The sequence below is a fragment of the Giraffa tippelskirchi genome, chromosome 4, assembly GCF_054371585.1.
Source record: "Giraffa tippelskirchi isolate mGirTip1 chromosome 4, T2T-mGirTip1v1.2.pri, whole genome shotgun sequence".
Lineage (NCBI taxonomy): Eukaryota > Metazoa > Chordata > Mammalia > Artiodactyla > Giraffidae > Giraffa > Giraffa tippelskirchi.
Genome location: NC_137278.1, coordinates 166,961,958 through 166,982,985, shown reverse-complemented (window position 1 = coordinate 166,982,985; position 21,028 = coordinate 166,961,958). Strand labels below are relative to the sequence as shown.

Here is a 21,028-nt window from a genome sequence, read left to right as displayed (position 1 = left end):
CATCTTAAAAGTCAGTACAGCTACACAGACAATGCTGTGTGCTGCTATGAAAAACCCTGAAATGCTAAACACAGACTCCAAAGTCTTAGGATTTAAAAGGACTGTAACGTGTTCAAGTTTTTACACTAATTTTCAAACACAATGAGTTTAACACTTCTAGAATACACCCAACAGAAAGCATCACAGGGCCTCTGCTTTAATTACACCTCTTTTGAGGGATCTCACTGGCTTACTAAGCAGCTATCCCATTTTGAAATAGTCCCGATTGTTGGGGGAAAAATTTACTCTTATAATGATCTGTAGTCTAACATCCCACAGTTTCCCCACCATGGGCTTAACTGTCTTTTCTGGAGAAAATGTCTTCTCTACCACAGTCCATTTAGTTATCACATCTCTTTTATGTCCTCTCTTCCAGGCTGAAGAGGCTCTTCCACTATGTCTCACAGACATGCTTTCCATACTCTTCAGCAGCCCATAGACCGTAAAAACTGGTCAGAAATCTGGCCTTGACAATTCCCAGCCTCATCTGCCAGCATGCTCCCTTCTGCCAATAATACAGAACCAATATGGAAAAGACTCATTTTTCAACCCTCTATTCTTTCACTGAGCATAATGCTTCCAAGATTCATCCACGTTGTAGCATGTACTGGCACTTTCTATTGCCAAAAACACTGCATTGTATGGATATATCATATTTCATTTAGCCATCCATCAGTTGGTATTCGAGTTGTTTCTATTTTTGGCTATTATAAATAATGCTGCATGAACATGTGTGTATAAGTTTTTGCATGGACATATGTTTTTGTTCCTCTTGAGTAAATACCTAGGAGTAGAATTGCAGGATCATACAGTAACTCTATGTTCAACCATTTGATGAACTGCCAGGCTGTTTTCCAAAGCGGCTGCATCTCCATCAGTAGAGTGTGAAGGTTCCAATTGTTCCGCATCCCCACCAACACTTGTTATTGTCTTTCTTTCTTGACTATAGCCATCCTACTGGGTGTCAAGTGGTCTCTCATTGTAGAACCTGCTACTATTTAGCATAAGCTCTTTAAAACTGAAATTCAATGATAATAGGAACCTTATAATCTGTACTTCCTTTGTCCGAACCACTCATCCATTCCAGCCAAGCAGACTGGACTCTGTTTTCAACAGACCCCGTGGATCCTCCTCTTGAGGACTTTCATTAAGCCATGCTCCCCACATCCCACCTTTCAGCTTAGGGAATTCCTTTTCTCTCGTTGTTGTTCTTTAGTTGCTAAGTCACGTTGGACTCTTTTGCAACCCCATGGGCTGTACTCTGCCAGGCCACCGAGCCAACTGGGAAGTCCTCCTCTCCTCTGAGGATGTGATTTATGTCTCACCTCCTTTAGGAGGCCCTTTCTGACCACCTGTGGCATCAATCATCTGCCAGTAGCACTTTGGTTTGTATTATTCCTATGCCAAGCGACAATGTAAACTACTTCCTACATCTAAAATTAGATTACAATCCCCTATCTAGTACTTTATAGACAGGGTTACAGCCTTATAATTTCCCATATTTCTAAAACTTAGAAAAGTGCACAATTGTACAAAGTCAAAAAATGCTGGTGATAAAAATTTAATTTTAAAAAAGGCTTATTTCTTGACTCTTGATTGGAAAAGTTAACTGTTATTAGATATTAATTACCTTTAAAAATGCTGGAAGCAGCCGCCATTTTTCCTGTGAATCAGAACAATTCAAGTATCAGAACTCTGTGTCAGCAATCACAATATTTTCATGCGGTAATTTTAATGTACCAAAAGTGACTTACTTTATCACAGTAAGCAAAAGAAAGTAAATGGAAACAAAAAGAACAATTTTTACATTGCAACCTTTTTATGGAAATCATATATGTACTGTACATGTACATGCATACAAACATATGCATACACACAAGCATATGTAAACCATAGATTTCTTAAACAGAATATAATCTCTTTTTGATGACACAGGATTCCAAGCACTTTTCATCTTTATATTATTCTCATGACTCTTCCTGAGTAAGCAGGGTTTGCCAGTTTGACAAAGGGAAAGTATTAGTAAGTTTCAGAGAGTTTGGTGGGGAATCTGGGTCTCTCAACCCAAAGTGAGTTCTTTCTCCCTCCTATTTTTCCTCAACTAGCACCTGGTCAGAGCCCAGGCTGAAGAAAGATATCATCCAGTGTTCACCTATTTAAACAGCTGCAAACTGCCATGTTCAGCTCTTAGGCCTGCTCTTCACACCTTCCTGAGGTTGTAAACAGCCTGCCATAATACAGTTCTTCATGAATGGTATCTAATCTGTTCATGGGAAATCTGACAAATGGTTAGAACTGAGTCTAAAGTAAGAAAACACAGTTTCTGAGTAAGAGCCCAAGGATCATGTAAGACTGTGTAAGAAACTGTAAAATTTTTTTGACTGGGCAACAGAAAAGTGCTAGAAGGTTTTGAGCAAAAGAGTGACAAGATGATGTGATCCATTTTAACTGGATCACTTCAGCTGCTGGGGTGAGAAAAGACAGGTTAGAAGCAGAGGGATCATTTAGGAGTTTCTTGCAATACTCTGGGCTGATAACAATACAGGTAGTGAGAAACTGATGGCTAGGAAAACATGAGGTGAAGTTAAGAGTCAACAGGACTTGATGGTAGATGAGATGCAGGAATCTGAGAGAGGAATTGAGACTGACACCTTAGTGGTGCCATTTCTGGAGATGAGGAGTGAGGGATGCTGCTGGAGCACCAGGTTTAGTGTGAAGGGGTGACCAGGAGTTTGGCTGAGGGCATGTTAAGTTTGAGATATCCATTACACATGCAGGTGGAGATGCCAAATAGACAACAAATGAGTTCGGAACTTGGGAAGAGTGGCCTGGAGATCTAAATCAGGGAAAGTCAGCAGACGGACAGCAGTGGAAGTCATGAAACAGATGAGATCACCTAAGGAGTGTAGGTGGAGAGGAGCTCCATGAAGTGAGATCAGAAACACTCCAACACTTAGAGCAGCAGAAAGCACACTGAGCAAAGGAGATCGAGGAGTGGCCAGAGAGAGAGGTAGACGATCTGGAAAATGGAAAAACATTTTTTAAGAAAAGGTAAGTGGGGGCAGAGGTAAATAGAAAATCTCTATACCTTCCTCTCAATTTTGCTCTGAACCTAAAACTACTCAAAAAAAGTCATCTTTTTAAAATAAATTTTTTTAATTGAAGGATAATTGCTTTTACAGAATTTTGTTGGTTTCTACCAAACATCAACACACACACACACAAAAGAAATGAGTCTGGCAAAACTAATCTATGATGACAGAAATCAAATGGTGGCATAGAGCTCTGCCTGAAAAGGACACTTTCTGCAATGATGAAAATGTTCTATATCTTGTATGGGGTGGTAGTTATTTGGGTATCAGTTCAGTTCAGTCGCTCAGTCGTGTCCGACTCTTTGCGACCCCATGAACTGCAGCACGCCAGGCCTCCCTGTCCATCACCAACTCCCGGAGTCCACCCAAACCCATGTCCATTGAGTCGGTGATGCCATCCAACCATCTCATCCTCTGTCATCCCCTTCTCCTCCTGCCCTCAATCTTTCCCAACATCAGGGTCTTTTCCAATGAGTCAGTTCTTTGCATCAGGTGGCCAAAGTATTTGAGTTTCAGCTTCAACATTAGTCCTTCCAATGAACACCCAGGGCTGATCTCCTTGCAGTCCAAGGGACTCTGAAGAGTCTTCTCCAACACCACAGTTCAAAAGCATCAATTCTTTGGTGCTCAGCTTTCTTTATAGTCCAGCTCTCACATCCATACATGACCACTGGAAAAACCATAGCCTTAACTAGACGGGCCTTTGTTGGCAAAGTAATGTCTCTGCTTTTTAATATGCTGTCTAGGTTAGTCATAACTTTCCTTCCAAGGAGTAAGCATCTTTTAATTTCATTGCTGCAATCACCATCTGCAGTGATTTTGGAGCCCAGAAAAATAAAGTCAGCCACTGCTTCCACTGTTTCCCCATCTATTTGCCATGAAGTGATGGGACCGAATGCCATGATCTCAGTTTTCTGAACATTGAGTTTTAAGCCAACTTTTTCACTCTCCTCTTTCACTTTCATCAAGAGGCTCTTTAGTTCTTCTTCACTTTCTGCCATAAGGGTGGTGTCATCTGCATATCTGAGGTTATTGCTATTTCTCCTGGCAATATTGATTCCAGCCTGTGCTTCCTCCAGCCCAGTGTTTCTCATGATGCACTCTACATATAAGTTAAATGAGCAGGGTGACAATATACAGCCTTGATGTACTCCTTTTCCTATTTGGAACAAGTCTGTTGTTCCATGTTCAGTTCTTAATGTTGCTTCCTGACTTGCATACAGGTTTCTCAAGAGACAGGTCAGGTGGCCTGGTATGCCCATCTCTTCCAGAATTTTCCACAGTTTATTGTGATCCACACAGTCAAAAGCTTTGGCATAGTCAATAAAGCAGAAGTAGATGTTTTTCTGGAACTATCTTGCTTTTTCTATGATCCAGCGGATGTTGGCAATTTGATCTCTGGTTCCTCTGCCTTTTCTAAAATCAGCTTGAACATCTGGAAGTTCATGGTTCACGTATTGCTGAAGCCTGGCTTGGAGAATTTTGAGCATTACTAGTGTGTGAGATGAGTGCAATTGTGTGGTAGTTTGAGCATTCTTTGGCATTGCCTTTCTTTGGGATTGAAATGAAAACTGACCTTTTCCAGTCCTGGAGCCACTGCTGAGTTTTCCATATTTGCTGGCATATTGAGTGCAGCACTTTCACAGCATCATCTTTCATGATTTGAAATAGCTCAACTGGAATTCCATCACCTCCACTAGCTTTGTTCGTAGTGATGCCTCCTAAGGCCCACTTGACTTCACATTCCAGGATGTCTGGCTCTAGGTGAGTGAGCACACCATCGTGATTATCTGGGTCATAAAGATCTTTTTTGTACAGTTCTTCTATGTATTCTTGCCACCTCTTCTTAATATCTTCTGCTTCTGTTAGGTCCATACCATTTCTGTCCTTTATTGAGCCCATCTTTGTATGAAATGTTCCCTTGGATCTCTAATTTTCTTGAAGATATCTCTAGTCTTTCCCATTCTATTGTTTTCCTCTATTTCTTTGTATTGATTGCTGAGAAAGGCTCTCTTATCTCTCTTTGCTATTCTTTGGAACTCTGCATTTCAATGGGTATATCTTTCCTTTTCTCCTTTGCTTTTCACTTCCCTTCTTTTCACAGCTATTTGTAAGGCCTCCTCAGACAGCCATTTTGCTTTTTTGCATTTCTTTTTCTTAGGGATGGTCTTGATTCCTGTCTCCTGTACAACGTCATGAACCTCCATCCATAGTTCATCAGACACTCTATCAGATCTAGTTCCTTAAATCTATTTCTCACTTCCACTGTATAGTCAAAAGGGATTTGATTTAGGTCATACCTGAATGGACTAGTGGTTTTCTCCACTTTCTTCAATTTCAGTGTGAATTTGGCAATAAGGACTTCATGATCTGAGCCACAGTCAGCTCTCGGTCTTGTTTTTGCTGACTGTATAGAGCTTCTCTGTCTTTGGCTGCAAAGAATATAATCAATCTGATTTTGGTGTTGACCATCTGGTGATGTCCATGTGTAGAGTCCTCTCTTGTGTTGTTGGAAAAGGGTGTTTGCTATGACCAGTATGTTCTCTTGGCAGAACTCTATTAGCCTTTGCCCTGCTTCATTCTGTACTCCAAGGCCAAATTTGCCTGTTACTCCCGGTGTTTCTTGACTTCCTACTTTTGCATTCCAGTCCCCTATAATGAAAAGGACATCTTTCTTGGGTGTTAGTTGTAGAAGTTCTTGTTGGTCTTCATAGAACTGTTCAAGTTCAGCTTCTTCAGCGTTACTGGTTGGGGCATAGACTTGGATTGGGTATCAGTTCAGTTCAGTTCAGTCACTCAGTAGGATTGGGTACACATAACTGTAAAAACTAATGTAAATGAACACTAAGTAAGTACTTCTGCATTTTACTGGATGTAAATCTACAAAGAAGAACGAAAGACAGACCAAAACGGACTACATGAGGAGAGTAGAAAGAGCTTGAAGAGTTGGAGTGGAGGTGGGGAGAAACAAGCTAGAGAAATAAGCAGTGGCCGGATTGAGAAAAGCCTTAACAATATGGTAAAGACTAGATTTTTTTTTGCCCTGAGAGCAATGGGCAGACTGAAGAATTTTAACCAAGGGAGCAATGTGAATATATCTGCATGTTTAAACTGATGGCCCTGGTGACAGAGCAGAGAATAGACGGGAATGGGACAAGTAAGAAGCCAAGGAAGTAAGAGATGACAGTGGCTGACTTGGAGAACAGTAGGAATGTCAGAATTGAGTACATTTTGTAGTTGGGGCCCGTAAGATGGGATGGTGGACTGCATGCAGAGGGTCAGGAAGAGGAACTCTTATTTCTAAATCAGAAGACTGGAAATATGTTACTGGTCCCTTCATGGCTGTGCAAATTCCGAGAAGAAACAGAAATCCTGCAGCTCTCTGGAGAAGCAGTTCAGTCAGCAGTTAAGGATGGGAGCTCTGGAGTCTGACTGCTGAAATCCAAAATCCCCAACGGTCACTTAATGGCCTTCTGACACTGGGTTAGTTACTTAACTTCTCTGAGTCTTAAAAGTCTTCACTGGCAAAATGGGGCAAAAATATTACTTGCTTCAGAGGATTAAATAACATTATGCTCATTAGGTTTGAACAGACCTGGCACATACTGCTACTGCTACTGCTGCTAAGTCGCTTCAGTCGTGTCCGACTCTGTGTGACTCCATAGACGGCAGCCCACCAGGCTCCGCCGTCCCTGGGATTCTCCAGGCAAGAATACTGGAGTGGGTTGCCATTTCCTTCTCCAGTGCATGAAAGTGAAAAGTGAAAGTAAAGTCGCTCAGTCGTGTCCGACTCTTAGCCACCCCATGGACTGCAGCCTACCAGGCTCCTCCATCCATGGGATTTTCCAGGCAAGAGTACTGGAGTGGGGTGCCATTGCAAGTGCTCAGTAAATGCTGGCTCTTAAATAGCAGTTCAAGAGTTAAAAATTCAAACCAACTATACTCTAATATATAATAAACAAACAAAAAAAGTTAAAAATCCAGTATTGCCCAGTAGTGCCTGACAAAAATCAGCATGTACAAAGGCACTCACAGATTGAATCTAATAGACTGATTGTAATTCCTCAGAATGTAATTTGCAGAATGATTATAAAGAAATAGATTCATTGATCTTGTTAGTCATTCTCCTGCTTAAACCTGTCAATAGCATCCCAGGCCTCCTTCAGATGTCTAACAAAACCTTTCATAACCAGGACACTTATTTGTCACCTTTAATCTCTCCTCTACTTTTTCACACTCCAATACTACTGGATTTATTTTTATTTCTCAAAAATATCAGATGGCCTTGCCTCCAGGTTTCAAGTGTCTTGTTCCCGCTACGTGAATCTCTTCCTTGACTATTTCTCCATGTCCCCAACCGACGCCAACTAAAATTTTAAGTTATATGTACCTTTCCAGAAAATAAAATTACATCAACAGCTGAACTTCATCAGGCAGCTCAGAGTAGGACAGTTATTCTTAACTTCTGAGAAGCTGATGAAAGCCACAGGGGTACTCCCCGAGAAAACATTTAAAATTTAGAGTAAATTTTCTGGGCATTTAAAATACTCTTGCAATCCAAACTTGAGTTCCCGGCGAAAAGGAGAAATTACTAGCCTGGGATTCAGACGATTTGGTTTTAACACCACAGCCAGCGGTGCGAGCCTAAGCTCTCTGGACCTCAGCATCCTTTATAAGGAAGCAAAGATGCAATACGTCCCCCAAGGTGGGTGAGAGTCAGTTCTCCCGACAACACACGTACACTAGAATGGGTCCAACCCCGGAGCCGTGGGCGGGGCTGCTGGGCCAGCGTGGCGCCTGCCAGCTCCCTCAGCTCAACCACTGCACGTGGGTCCAGCGGCCGGCTAAGGAGTGAACCCGCTGGGCCGAGCCAGCGTTGAGTCCTGAGCATGCGCGGAAGCCGCGGCCCGCCCCCCTCCACGGCCAGGACTTTCGAGGCAACGCCTCTCGGGGACGCATCACGGCCCCTTCCGCTCACCATTTGCCCTGCACTCACCTCTACAGTTGGGATCGGCGCGGCCAGCTGCTCCGGGGTCAGGTTCCCAAACTCTTCCGCAAGCAGGTCCATGCTACTCAACGATGAAGCAAGCAGTAAGCAGAATACTCACGTGCGCCTCCCCTGCGTCAAGGCATCCGCTGTACCGGTGGAGAGCGGTGCGTGCTGGCTTAAAGGGGCCCCGCCGCGCAACTAAATAGGAGGAAGAAAGGTTCCGCCTGCTGTCGGTCGGAACCTGCGGTTGAACCCGGATGTGGCTGAGGCGGAGCCGGGAAACTGCGCCCTCTGGTGTCCATCGGAAGTCTCGCTTGGGTAATCTGAAAGCCAGGCAGGGTTGTCGGTTCCTGCGATCTCAGTCAGTCCGACTCTTTAGGACCCCGTGGACTGTAGCCCGCCAGACTCCTTTGCTATGGGATTATCCTAGCAAGAATACTAGAAAGTGTTAGTTGCTCAGTCGTGTTGATTCTTTGTGACCCTATGGACGGTAGCCCGCAAGGCTCTTCTGTCCATGGGATTTCCTAGGCTCCAGAGGATCTAACCGACTCAGGAATGGAACCCCGGTCTCCTGCATTACAGGCAGATTCTTTCCAGTCTGAGCCACCAGGGGAGCCCCAAGAATACTAGAGAGTAGGTTGCCGTTTCCTCCCCCAGGGGATCTTCCCGACCCAGAGGTGGGACCCGTGTCCCTTGCTTCTCTTGCACTGACAGGCGAATTTTTTTTTTTTTTTAACACTGGACTGCTTGGGAAGCCCCCAGTTATCGCATAATTGAGGCCAGAAACATTGTTTTAAAAATATTTCACAGAAGAGGGTAAAAGGAGAATTTACACGACTTGAGCCACGGAAGCATAGGATTCATGTAATTTAGCCCCAAACTACACGTATAGTATGGAAAAGTAGGAAATATACCAAATACCTAGCAGGAAGGGATTGGTTTAAAAACTCAAGGTACGTGTGTGGTGGACTACTATACAACCATTAAAATGACCACAAAATGAGGAAGAATTAACTTTATCTAGAGAGTAGAGCATAACAGGACAGCAGTAAAGATAGTGTTACATTCTGAAAGGACTAGGCAGAAGATCCAGGAGTAAATGTCAGCAGAAATTTAGTATGAAAAGATGACATTTTAAATCAATTGGAAAGATTCTTTTCCAAAAAGTGATGTTGGAGCTGCTGATTACCTGTTTTGAGAGGGGAAAAAAAAAAATATATATATATATATATATATGTAAATCCTATATGGATTAAATATTTAAATGTTAACAACCTTAGAAGGAAATATAAAGTGAACAAATTCATGACTTTGAATGGTGACTGCCTTTAAGCATGGCAACACAGAAATCATAAAGGAAAATATTCACAGATTGAATCATAAAATTCTAGCCATAGTTTTAGGATTCCATGAAAAATTTAAAATTTTCTGAACAGATGGTTAAAAATCTCCATGAATAGGTTTCAAGACACACAAGTTGGCAGGTGAAAAAGGATTGGTATCCCTCATTTAAAATGAACTTACATGAATCAACAGGGAAAAAAAATCCCATTGGAGGGGATAAAAGGCAAAAAAGAATCAACAGTTGTTTAGTATGTGCAAAGTTTCAGTTCAGGAAGATGCAAAATTCTGGAATGGATAATGGTCATAGTTTCACAACAATGTGAGTGTACATAAGACCACTGAACTGTGCACTTGAAATGGTAAATTTTAGTATATTTTGCCATAGTGAATTATGAAAATTTACAAATATTCATTTGCCATTCTGAATGTCTAACCCTTGTGGCGATAGTGGTAAAGAACTAGCCTGCCAATGCAGGAGACACAGGTTCAATCCCTGGGTCAGGGAGATCCCTGAAGGAAGGCACAGCAACCCACTCTAGTATTCTTGCCTGGAGAATCCCGTGGACAGAGGAGCCTGGCAGGCTATGGTCCATAGGGTTGCAAAGAGTCGAAGACAACTAAAGCTACTTGGCATGCACGCACGCAACCCTAGCACCAGGTTAGTCTAATTTTTTGTTGTTGTTGTTTTTTGTTAAAATAAGCATAGTTTTCTGATTTGGTAGGTTTGGGGTAGGGCCTACAAATGTGCATTTCTAATAGGCTCCCAGGTGATGATGCTGATGCTGCTGGCCCAGTGATCACAGTTGAGAATCACTCTGTAATGTAATGTAACATAAGATTTATCACTCGATCCCATAAGCTGTTTATGTGTTTACCTCTCCTTCTGACAGGGAGCACCTGGAACAGGGACTGTCTTGTTTGTCTTCATCTTTTCAGGTTCTAACTCATTGTTTGTTCTTAAGTAAAGTTGTGTTGAATAAATGATTTGGGGGAAAAAAAACATGCATTGAGTGATAAGTTCAATTTTTCATGTCATGCTTTTTAAAATTCTGATTTTTTCAAAGTTTCTCTTGAGGAGGATCTGGTAGCAGTGGTCCCAGAGTCCTACATGGGAGCAATTGGCTGACACTAAGTGTGTCCACCCTGTTTACACCTGCCTGGTCCCTGAGGTAGGGGCATTTGCATCCTGGGGTCAAATCCATTGTCTTTCTGATCCCCTAAGGCAAGGGTTCCCAACCTCCAGGATCTAATGCCTGATGATCTGAAGTATAGCTGATGTAATAACAATAGAAATAAAATGCACAATAAATGTAATGCACTTGAAACATCCTGAAACCATCCCCTGCCCCAGTCCATGGAAAAATTGTCTTCCACAAAACTGGTCCCTGGTGGCAAAAAGTCTGGGGACTGCTGCCCTAAGGGGCTGGATTTTTTAATTCAAAAAGCCAGAAACAGTCTCCTGATTTCTGTTTTCTGCTGTCCTTTTCCTGAAATACTGGTACAAAAAAGACTTGGTGGTTTGAATAGAGGGCTGGGCAATTAGGGAAAGGAAATCACAGAAAAACGGTTGACATCTTGGAATACTATCCCATTACCTAAGTATGAAGTGTTGTGATCCCCAGATGGGAAAGTGACCAAGGGGAGGAGAACCATGAGCATCAGTTAAAGAAGAGCAAGGGAAAGGGGAAAGCAGAGGTGTCAGGGCTGAGCCCTGGAATGTTAGGGAGTGTTTCTGTTGACTGTTTACTCTTTGCCAGGCATTGGAATAACCACTTTTTGTACATTCTCTGATTTAATAATCAAGGGGGAGAAGTATGATAATCCCCACTTTGCCAGGTGAGGAGACTAAGGCTCATAACGTTTGAGAAATTTGCCAAGCATAGTTGGAATTTAAATCCACACTGACCTGACCCCAGAGCCCATGTTTTAAACCACTCTATTGTGACACCTGCTGAATGGATCGGGTAGAAGACATCAAACAGAGAAAGACAGCCTGAGCAAAATGACACGGGGGCTGTGTGAGTACATAATGTTAACAATACGTGTGGCGGCTGAATGTAGTTCTCCCACAGGGCTTGTCAAGGGACGTTTCTATAGGTAACACCAGAAATTGTCATTGATGCCATGTTAAAGAAATTAGAACTTATTTTGAGAGGCTTCAACTTGAAGACACCAGAAAACAAAAGAAAAAGATGACCCTCTCTCCTTGAAAACCTTGGTGCATTCGGACTGGGGAAAAAAAAGTGATTCTGATTTCTATATTTGAATAAATTCATAGCAGAACTAGAGAAAGCCCAGAACAGTGTTGGAGAAGGAATAAGGGTTCTTCAGTCTGAAAAGGCAAGGGCAAAGGAGATCCTGGAAGTCTATTGTTTCACAACCAGCAAGGTAAGGAGAAGCCGGGACAGAAGTCTCTACTGTAATCAGAGAACATTTTGCATTTTGAGCCAGACTGGATGGTCCAAAACCTCTAGTTACCTGCTAGGCCCACAGGTCTTTCTCTGAAAAGCCTTGCTTTGTGTCATGTTACCTCATCATCCTGTCAAAACCGACAGGGCCAGCAACCAGCTAAAGACAGCCACCTAAGGCGGGGGGCAGGGAGGGGGCACAGAGCTCCTTATGAGACCCCCGTACCGAAGGCAAGAGAGTCGGGGAGGGGTATCCATAGTGACTAGTGGCAAATAGACCCAATCATTTTCTCTCTCCTGGGAAGTTTTCAATGAAGACCCAAAGAGAAGGGCAACAGGAAACAGAGGCAGAGAAGTAAACAGCATTTGGTAGCATTACAACAGTGAAACTTACCTTTGATTGGATGGCCTAAGGCAACCAATACAGCGAGTAGTTAACATATTCCAGGGTTAGACTCTTTGGGTTCAAGTTGGTTATCAGTTCTGTGACCTTAACCTCTCTGTGTCTCATTTTGCACAAATGGAAATAATGATAGAACCTGCCTTGTAGCGGGTTGTGCAGTTATATGAGACCATTTATTTAAAATGCTTAGTCTATGTGGTAATTATTTTGCTAAATTCTAAAAGAAAAAAATTATGTTCAACTTCTCTGTCATGCCTGCAGGTGCAACTGCTAGCAGATTCCCAGGTTTCCTTTCTTCTCCTTAAAGCCTTGCGATAAATCCCTAGGTCCCGTTCCCTTGAAAGCTGAACAAGGCTAACATACCAAGCTTAGACATGAAAAGATAAAGCTTCACTTGAAAAGTAGAGAACAAGAGGGCACAAGTTGCTGGTACAAAATGTACTTTCTAAAAGGTTAGATTAAATCATGGAGGATAAAGTCATACCTGATTTACTAAACGAAATTGGAACATGTTGGGTTGTGTCACTATCCTTTGAAGTCGACATCAAGGACAATAACTGCAGTCTCTACATACCCTTGAGTTTCTCTGCCAATGACAATATTGGGCTTAATGAACCATGGTTGTGATGAGAGTTGACAATTTTTGGTCTTATGTACTTAAGTACTCAATCATCACATCTCACAATACTAAAACCTCTTGAAGCTTGAAAGAGATTTAGGACTAATAAATTAGCTTTTGTAATGTATTCTGGCCACATTATGCTTAAGTTTGTAGACAATTTCAAATACATCTCATTTGACTCTCACTAGGGCTCTGTGAGGCAGGCAGGTAGGGTAGGAAATCGATGTTCAGGGCAAGACTAGAAGGCTGACTTGAGATCATAATAGCTGTGAAAAAGAAGTGAATTCAAATTCAGGTCCCCTGACTCTCAGTCCCCTGCTACTTTTACTGACTAACGAGTGGGAACTGTTAGTACTTAACATCCCCAGAGGTAAAACAGATTGAATTTTAGTTTTAAGGAGGATTCAAGTAAAAAAATATATGTTGCACAAAATGTGGCAGGCCCCACACTCATGGCATACTTTGCCAATCAGCCACAGAATTCTTTACTGCTTATCCTGGATTTGGCTTCAAAATCCTCTCAACTTGGTGCTCTGGGGAGCTAATACTAAAAGATCAGAGCAGACACATGACTTTAAACTTATTTTCATAGAAAAGAGGATTCATAGAGCTTATTCAAGGAAACTGGTGGGATCTGAGGTAGAAACTGCTAATGCTTATCAATACCCAATACCTATGTCCACCTCTTTTCTCCTGGGCACATTTTCCTGACTTGCTTGCACTTGGAGCCAGATGATTTTGAGTTCTGGCCAACGCACCGTGAATAGAAGTGGGCAATCCATTAATTTCCCCTATCTTCTGAGTGACTCAGGAGATGCTAAAGGTTTTGAGGACTGCTGAGTTATAAGATGGATGGAAGTTGGGTCTCTTAGTAGCTGGATTAAGGTCCTCGATACATACACCAACCTTCCCTAAACTTGGAACTACAGTTTGAGAAATAAGGCTATGCTGAGGCCACGGTGACTTGAGAGCTATTTGTTCAGCAGTTCATCGACGCACACCAGTAAAGGCTGATTTCACTGACTATGCCCTTCCTAGAATCATCTTACTGTGTCATTCTTAGAGGCAATACTGGATGGGGGGAGGGGTCTCACACATTTCTCCCATTCGAGTTCAAAAGACCTCATAAACGTAAAGGATAGTGAGTTTGTTTTTCTCTTTCTGCTCCTCAGGACACTTTTCCTATTTGAAAGAAATAACTAGTTGGGTGACTTTGGCGGGAACATAGGAGTCAGTGTCAGCTACTATCTCATTCCATCCCATGCAAATTAGAGCCTCGCCCTTGACAGATTTGTCCCACTGAATGTTGAAATCTGGGACTTGAAATCTTGAGCAAATGAGGCAAAGCAGCAAGGACAGTTGAGAAATCAATCTCTGAATCCTGCTTGGCTGAGGCCCTGCGCTTGCATTGCCTTGGTTCCTACCCAGTTGCCAAGCTTAATTCCCTAAACGAAATAGATTCTGTGAAGTATGTAAATCTCTCCAATAAACTCTCTTTCTGCCTCTTAGCTAGAGTCCATTTTTACTGCTTGTGCCATGTGTTCAGGTGTGATGGCATGTACACATATGCACACAACACATAATATTCTAGCACCAATGGCAAGTGTGCTTTGCCAGGACAATCTTTCCAAAACATAATTGCTGGCAACTTTCAAAGGATTCCATGATTCTTTACCTCTTTCAGAACAAACCCCACATATATGAACATGACATCGCAGAAGCCTTTTCCCTTGCTTGTTTCTCCTCTCATCACTTCCCCTCTTCTGGAGGCTGTTCCCTGGGCTCACCATTTCTCCACATGACTGTGCCCTCTATGCACTTGTCCTCCTGTGCCTTTCCCTTTCTTGGTCTCTTGGCAGGTTCCTGCCTATCATTCATGTTTTAGCTCAAGGATGATCCATGAAAGAGTCCAGTGATTTTTCCTTTAATACTATGCGTCAGTTCAGTTCAGTTGCTCAGTCATATCCGACTCTTTGCAACCCCATGAACTGCAGCACGCCAGGCTTCCCTGTCCATCACCAACTCCCAGAGCTTGCTCAAACTCATGGCCATCGAGTGGGTGATGCCATCTAACCATCTCATCCTCTATTATCCACTTCTCCTCCTGCCTTCAATCTTTCCCAGCATCAGGGTCTTTTCTAAGCAGTCAGTTCTTCATATCAAGTACTGGAGTTGCAGCTTCAGCATCAGTCCTTCCAATGACTGTTCAGGACTGATTTCCCTTAGAATTGACTGGTTGGATCTCTTTGCAGTCCAAGGGACTCTCAAGAGTCTTCTCTAACATCACAGTTCAAAAGCGTCAATTCTTCGGCGCTCAGCTTTCTTTGTAGTCCAATTCTCACATCCATACGTGACTACTGGAAAAACCATAGCTTTGACTAGATGGACCTTTGTTGGCAAAGTAGTGTCTCTGCTTTTTAATATGCTGTCTAGGTTGGTCATAACTTTTCTTCCAAGGAGCAGGCGTCTTTTAATTTCATGGCTGCAGTCACCATCTGCAGTGATTTTGGAGCCCCCAAAATTAAAGACTGTCACTGTTTCCATCGTTTCCCCATCTATTTGCCATGAAGTGATGGGACCGGATGCCATGATCTTAGTTTTCTGAATGTTGAGTTTTAAGCCAACTTTTTCACTCTCCTCTTTCATTTTCATCAAGAGGCTCTTTAGTTCTTCTTCGCTTTCTGTATTATGTGTACTTGTTTTAAAAGCATAGACTGAATTACACTTTATTGCTATTGTTCATGAGTTTGTCCTTATTACTAAGTTACAAACTTCTCAGGACAGTGTCCGTCTAGTCATCTGTGTATTAAATACCTAGGATACTTCTTGACACATAGTAGATGCTCAATAGTTATTTGTTGACTAAATGAATGAATGAACATGATTGATGTCTGTGAGGCTTTGACATTAAGTAGAAGATTCCTTCTAGAACCACTGCAATAAAGACTGTGCAATATTCCAGCCCCGAGCTACCCAAAGGTGGTTTAGAAAACAGAGACACCATCTATCTTGAAATAATTTTTAATGTTTTAAAATGTAACTAGTGCACACAATACATGTTTTAGCAGTAGAAGAATGAAAATGTGTGTATGGTGTTTAGGAAAATTGACATTACAAAACAAGACCATGTTAAGAAAATTCTCAAAAGTAGAAGTAAACATTTAAGTAAAAACCAAATAAACAACATGCTAAGGGACAGGATTTAAAAATCCTAATAAATGTACTTGCTTAAATCCAGACTTGGGACATTGAGATTTACTTTGCCACTTAAAAAAAAAAAAAAGCAGAATGCCCTTCATTTTAAATGCATTTAAAAAAAATGTTTGCACATTGTTTTCCTGCTGGCAACTACAGTATAATCAAGTATATAAGAATACCAGCCGGATTCCAATCTGATAGTAAAAAAGTATACCACCTGGTCTTCTAATTAAATATACAATTCACTGGGAAAGTGACAAAAAGTCACACTACACACTACCTTTCAGACCCTCTGTGCCATCCAGGCCCCAAAGTGAACAGTTGAAAACAACTTCAACTTAAGAGAAAATGCAAACAAAAGTCTACAGCACCTTATGATTTCTAAGCATAGGAAACAGGCAGAATGGACATACAGGAAGAGGGAAAAAATGGGTAAGACCGATGATGTGCTCTTCAGTAAATTCCACTTCTACGCAGCTGCTCAAACGGACAGAATGGCGATTTATGTACTGGTCATTGGGAGAAAAAAGCTGATGTTCAACATTTCCTCAAATTTTGGCAGATTCCTCCAAAATGTAAAAATCAGAGATAAGTTATCCACACAATCATTTCCCAGGCCTCCATCAAATCACCAGGTAGCACCATAATGGTAGAGGTTATGGTGAGGAAGAGGAGGTAAGGAAGAAGGATTAATCTGTTTCTTCCTACTTGCTCTTCTCCACCAGACCGCTAAGGTTCAAAGAGTCCTCAGAAAAATCAAACCATCAAAAATGCGCTTTATGCAAATAAAGCATTTTCTGGTAGTCCTTCCCTCAACACTTCAGAAGCATGTAATCCGAAGACAAGCAGATTTCTCTAGGATCCCGGCAAGCAGTGCCGGCTTGGCAAAGTTTAATGCACAAGAATGGCAAATGATGGTACTGAGAAGAGCTTCTTGGTCACGGTGGGGTAAGAATTAAATCCACAGAGAAGGCATTTGCTAGCACGTTATATGCTTAAAGAATAAAAAGAATCCAAAGTTCATGTTTCTTTTTCAGATGTGAATTTCACTGAGAATGGGGGTCCCATTTTATCAACTTCTCCTTACAAGTAAGTTCAAGTTACCAATTCAAACCACTCCTGCCTTATGTAAAAATATTTAAATCTTATATAAACCTTGCCAATGGCCTGAGAAATGCAAGGACATTCAAGAAGAGATGTGTGCAAAAAGTGTTTCTCTCAGAGAGCAGCATAAGTTGCAAGAAGAATCCACCCTCTAGAATGAGATTTTAGAAGGGGTTTGTTTCTATTTCCATTAAATCAACAAGGGAGGTTTTATTTAAAATTTGTACGTAGCATAAAAATGTATTTAATACATTTAAATTCTAAACAAATACTGACCATAGGTATCACCAAATGTGATTAGGTATATTTGTAGAATTTGAGGACTTACTATGTAAGTTTCTATTACACATGAATAAAATTTAATTGTACATTTCAAATACAATTCTCCTTACTTCACATCATTTATTTAGAACATCAGTCCCCTTGGTTATGATCACAACTTTCAACCCTTTAAGAAGCTGTACCAAAGTTAAAAAAATCATTAGATTTGATAGTAACAGGTGAGGAAATACAACTCCTTCAGGGTTGAATGAATAAGCCAGATATAAATGCTTAAGAAAACATTTACAAGTATTATATAGGTAATAGAATTAAATACAAATTGCTTTCTGTTCATTAAAAAGTCTCTTTAGGACTCAAAAATGGTGCACATGTAGGGGCATTGTGATGTGCATGTCTCTGTAATGCTGACATTACTGGGTTACACAACTTCGGGCTAACACTGTGCCTCACGCAGGATCGAGAATGTGCCCCATCTGTAATGCCACTGGTGGAAACAGACTGGGTACCTAAGTGCTGGGCTTCCAATCTCTTATCCAATGTCATTTCCTCTTTAGTTAGTAGATGAAGAAGCTTCTGCCTTCCCCGTGGCTTCCTCACCAAACAGCAGCTTTCGGAGTATATTTGCATAAAATGGTCCGTACACTTGTTTGTTGAGATTTACGATGTTTGCGTATTGCGAGCCTAGCGACTCCAGCTCTTGCTGAATGACAGTGAGGCCTCCTGGCACAGGAGGCATGCATCTTGGAGGGCTTGGCAGACAAAGCAGGCTTTTCATGTATAGCTGAATTCGTTTATCTGGGGGAAAAGAAGATATGTTTATCTGTCCTATTATTAAAGCATGTACTTTTTAAACATGAGAATAGTAATTGTGGTAGATGGATTGCAACAACATCCTCAATTCTTTACCCCTCCCTATACTCATGCCCTTTCCAAGGAAGCCTGGCAGTTCTTCCCATCAGGGCTAGAGTCTGGGTGCCCAGGCCTTGGATCAGGGATGGCCTTCTGACCTGCTTTGGCCCATGCAGAATGTGGCCGGAGTGATGGTGTGTGATTCCATGCTCAAGAGGCATAGTTTGAATCTGCCTTTTCTGCCTACCACCACCATATAAACAAGACTGGGCCAGATGAGAGCCCATGTCGAGGGAAGCCCAGCTATTCCATCTTAGGCCATCCTAGACCAACCAGTAGCCAACCAAATCCCAAACACTTGAGACAGCCCAGGCGAGACCAGCAGAGCTAACTACCCATGCAGCTGCTTACCATAAATGCATGCATTGAGTCCAGCAAGACCAAATGAACTGCCTAGTTGCCCTACAGACTGGTGAGCAATGATAGATGGAGTCTTAGGGAAATTTGTTATGCAGTAATAGCTAACTAATAAAACATGCACTGCACCTTCAGGGTGGAGTGGAGAATCTTTTATAAAAATTCAAATGTCCATAATTTTAGTGATATATCCTAAAACTGGGACTGCTAGTTTAGCCCAGACAGTGTTTTTCTAAAAAACAGAAGCTATTCAAAATGAGGGGCTTTCACATAGAAAATCAAATTTTTGGTTCTTCTTGAAAAATCTACAGATCTAGGAAACTTGGGAGCCCAAACTGTCACATGGCAAAGGTGAACATACATCTGGGTTTTCTCAGGACAGTTGAAGTTGACACCTGTTGTCCTGGTCTTATTAAAAAGAGGACTCTCAACGGTGTCTTGGGTTAGAAAATACATTATATGATCACCTCCCATGTGGGCAACAATCTGAAGGCACTGAGGAAGGACCATCCCAACTGACACTGCCACCTTCTCCACTCTTCCTGCTTCAGTGCATCTGCATTTGAGAAGACTTCACAAATGCATGCAAATGCTTAAAAAAGGGAAGCTGCGGTGTACTGGACAAATGGCACTGGACAAGCCAGACCTGCTCCAACCCAGGCTGCTCCAAGGATATTCTCTGGCTCTGGAAACAGAAATCTCACAAATAAGAACATTTACTAAGGAAAATGAGTGAATGAGTGAAGTTGCTCAGTCGTGCCTGACTCTTTGCGACCCCAGGGACTGTAATGCACCAGGCTCCTCTGTCCATGGGATTTTCCAGGCAAGAATACTGGAGTGGGTTGCCATTTAAATACACTCATTGAATACAGACAACCGTAATATTCTGAAATTCTTATATCCAAACACTTCTACCCCAAATCATACCTTTCAGCCAGATCTGACCTAGAACTCAAAGTGCCCAGTGTCCTATGCCCATATCTTAGCCCAGACTATTTCCTGTTGCTAGAATGCCCTTCCATCTCACTTCATCTCTGCCAAAGTCGAGAGCATCCACGCTGATACTAAAGTCACCTCCTTTCTGTGGCACTCCTTACTATCTGTTATACTCTCACCCCTTATTACTGTTACTTGAGAATTTCTCTCTCTCACTTCTCAGACAGTAGGCTTTCTGAGGGTGAGGGCTACTCTTTTAGCCTTTATTTCCCTGGTCTGGCAGGCAGCAGGCATGTCATAAATGTTGACTGTAGTGAAGTGAGGATGGAATGAAAAAGGTCTATGAAGATAAACCCCAAACTGAAAACATGAGGACCCAGAGAGGAATGGGGGCTGAAGAAGACCTGAGCCTTATCCATAATTTTTCAACAAGAGGAAATTATTCATGGAGGGATCACTTGAACAGTTGAAAATTACTTTTAAAAATGTAGGTGGCTATTAGCATGCAAACAATTTCCACAGCAGGTAATTCATAGATTATTTTTATCATATACATGTGCAAAAATTGGTTTGAAAGAAAACTTGCTTTCTAATATCTTTTTTAAAGGCTAAGAACACAGTGGGAGTTGTGATTTTATTGTAAATAAATAGCATATCAACTGAGAACAGAAAAAGGCAGACTGTGGGTACCATGAACAACAGAGGAGGAAAGCTAGGGCTAAGCTGGAGCCCTTCTTCTGTCCCAGGGATCCCTCTAAGGTCCAATGTATTCTAGCTCCTCTGTGGGCAGAGAATTCAGAGCAAATGGTCCACTAAACTCCCCATTAGGCTGGCTGCTCAACTCTCATGAGCCCAGGTCTATTTTTGTCACAGTTATGGTCCGGACACTTTTCCGTGAGACTGTTTAAAGAATGCAGGTCTTTCAAAACTATTATGCTGACAAGTAGTTCTGTCTCTTCTGTGGATGAGTCAGTTTTTAGGCCAAGACTAAAGTGATGGAAGCGTCTGTCCATTGAGGAGCAGCCAAACCCAGCCCCTGCCAAAGACATGCCCTTGGCTTCCAGAGCCTAGGGAGAGACGCTCAAGTGAGTCGTGCAAGTTGCTAGGCAACAATACTTTGAATGAGGTTACAAAATACTTTCAATTTACAAAAGAACAGGAAACTTGGAATAGGGAGGGCTGGGTGGAAAAAAGTGGCTTGACTGGATTTTAAGAGGCCTCCTTGGGTGGGGCATCTCCTGGCCCCCAGCTTCCCCCTCTCTCTGGTGCTGCCAGTAGTTCCCTGATCTAAAGCAAGGGCACAGAGAACACCCGAGGCTCTGGCTAGCCTGCCAATGGGCAGCA

General features: G+C 42.1%; 2 protein-coding genes across 38 annotated transcripts in view; both read right to left on the bottom strand.

The window, feature by feature from the left end:
- POLR3B (RNA polymerase III subunit B) overlaps window positions 1–8,274 on the bottom strand; it is a 111,604-nt gene extending 103,330 nt beyond the window's left edge. For 9 of the 34 annotated variants that reach the window (XR_014082318.1, XR_014082314.1, XR_014082316.1 and 6 more), the window contains exons 1-2: window positions 8,128–8,274; window positions 1,670–1,702 (exon numbers count right to left, since the gene is read on the bottom strand). Coding sequence is in view for 6 of the 34 variants with exons in the window: in XM_081591261.1 (XP_081447387.1) it covers window positions 1,670–1,702; window positions 8,128–8,199 (105 nt within the window). In the remaining 28 variants the exon portion in view is untranslated. Of the gene's footprint in view, window positions 1–1,669; window positions 1,703–2,935; window positions 3,059–6,726; window positions 8,015–8,109 lie in introns of those variants that run through there. The other 25 variants (XR_014082315.1, XR_014082317.1, XM_081591273.1 and 22 more) reach the window with 15 other exon arrangements.
- A 7,629-nt stretch (window positions 8,275–15,903) lies between these two features.
- TCP11L2 (t-complex 11 like 2) overlaps window positions 15,904–21,028 on the bottom strand; it is a 38,716-nt gene continuing 33,591 nt past the window's right edge. For all 4 annotated transcript variants that reach the window (XM_081591259.1, XM_081591258.1, XM_081591260.1 and 1 more), the window contains one exon: window positions 15,904–18,277. In XM_081591259.1, the coding sequence (XP_081447385.1) occupies window positions 18,033–18,277 (245 nt within the window). In that variant the 3' untranslated portion in view covers window positions 15,904–18,032. The remainder of the gene's footprint in view (window positions 18,278–21,028) is intronic.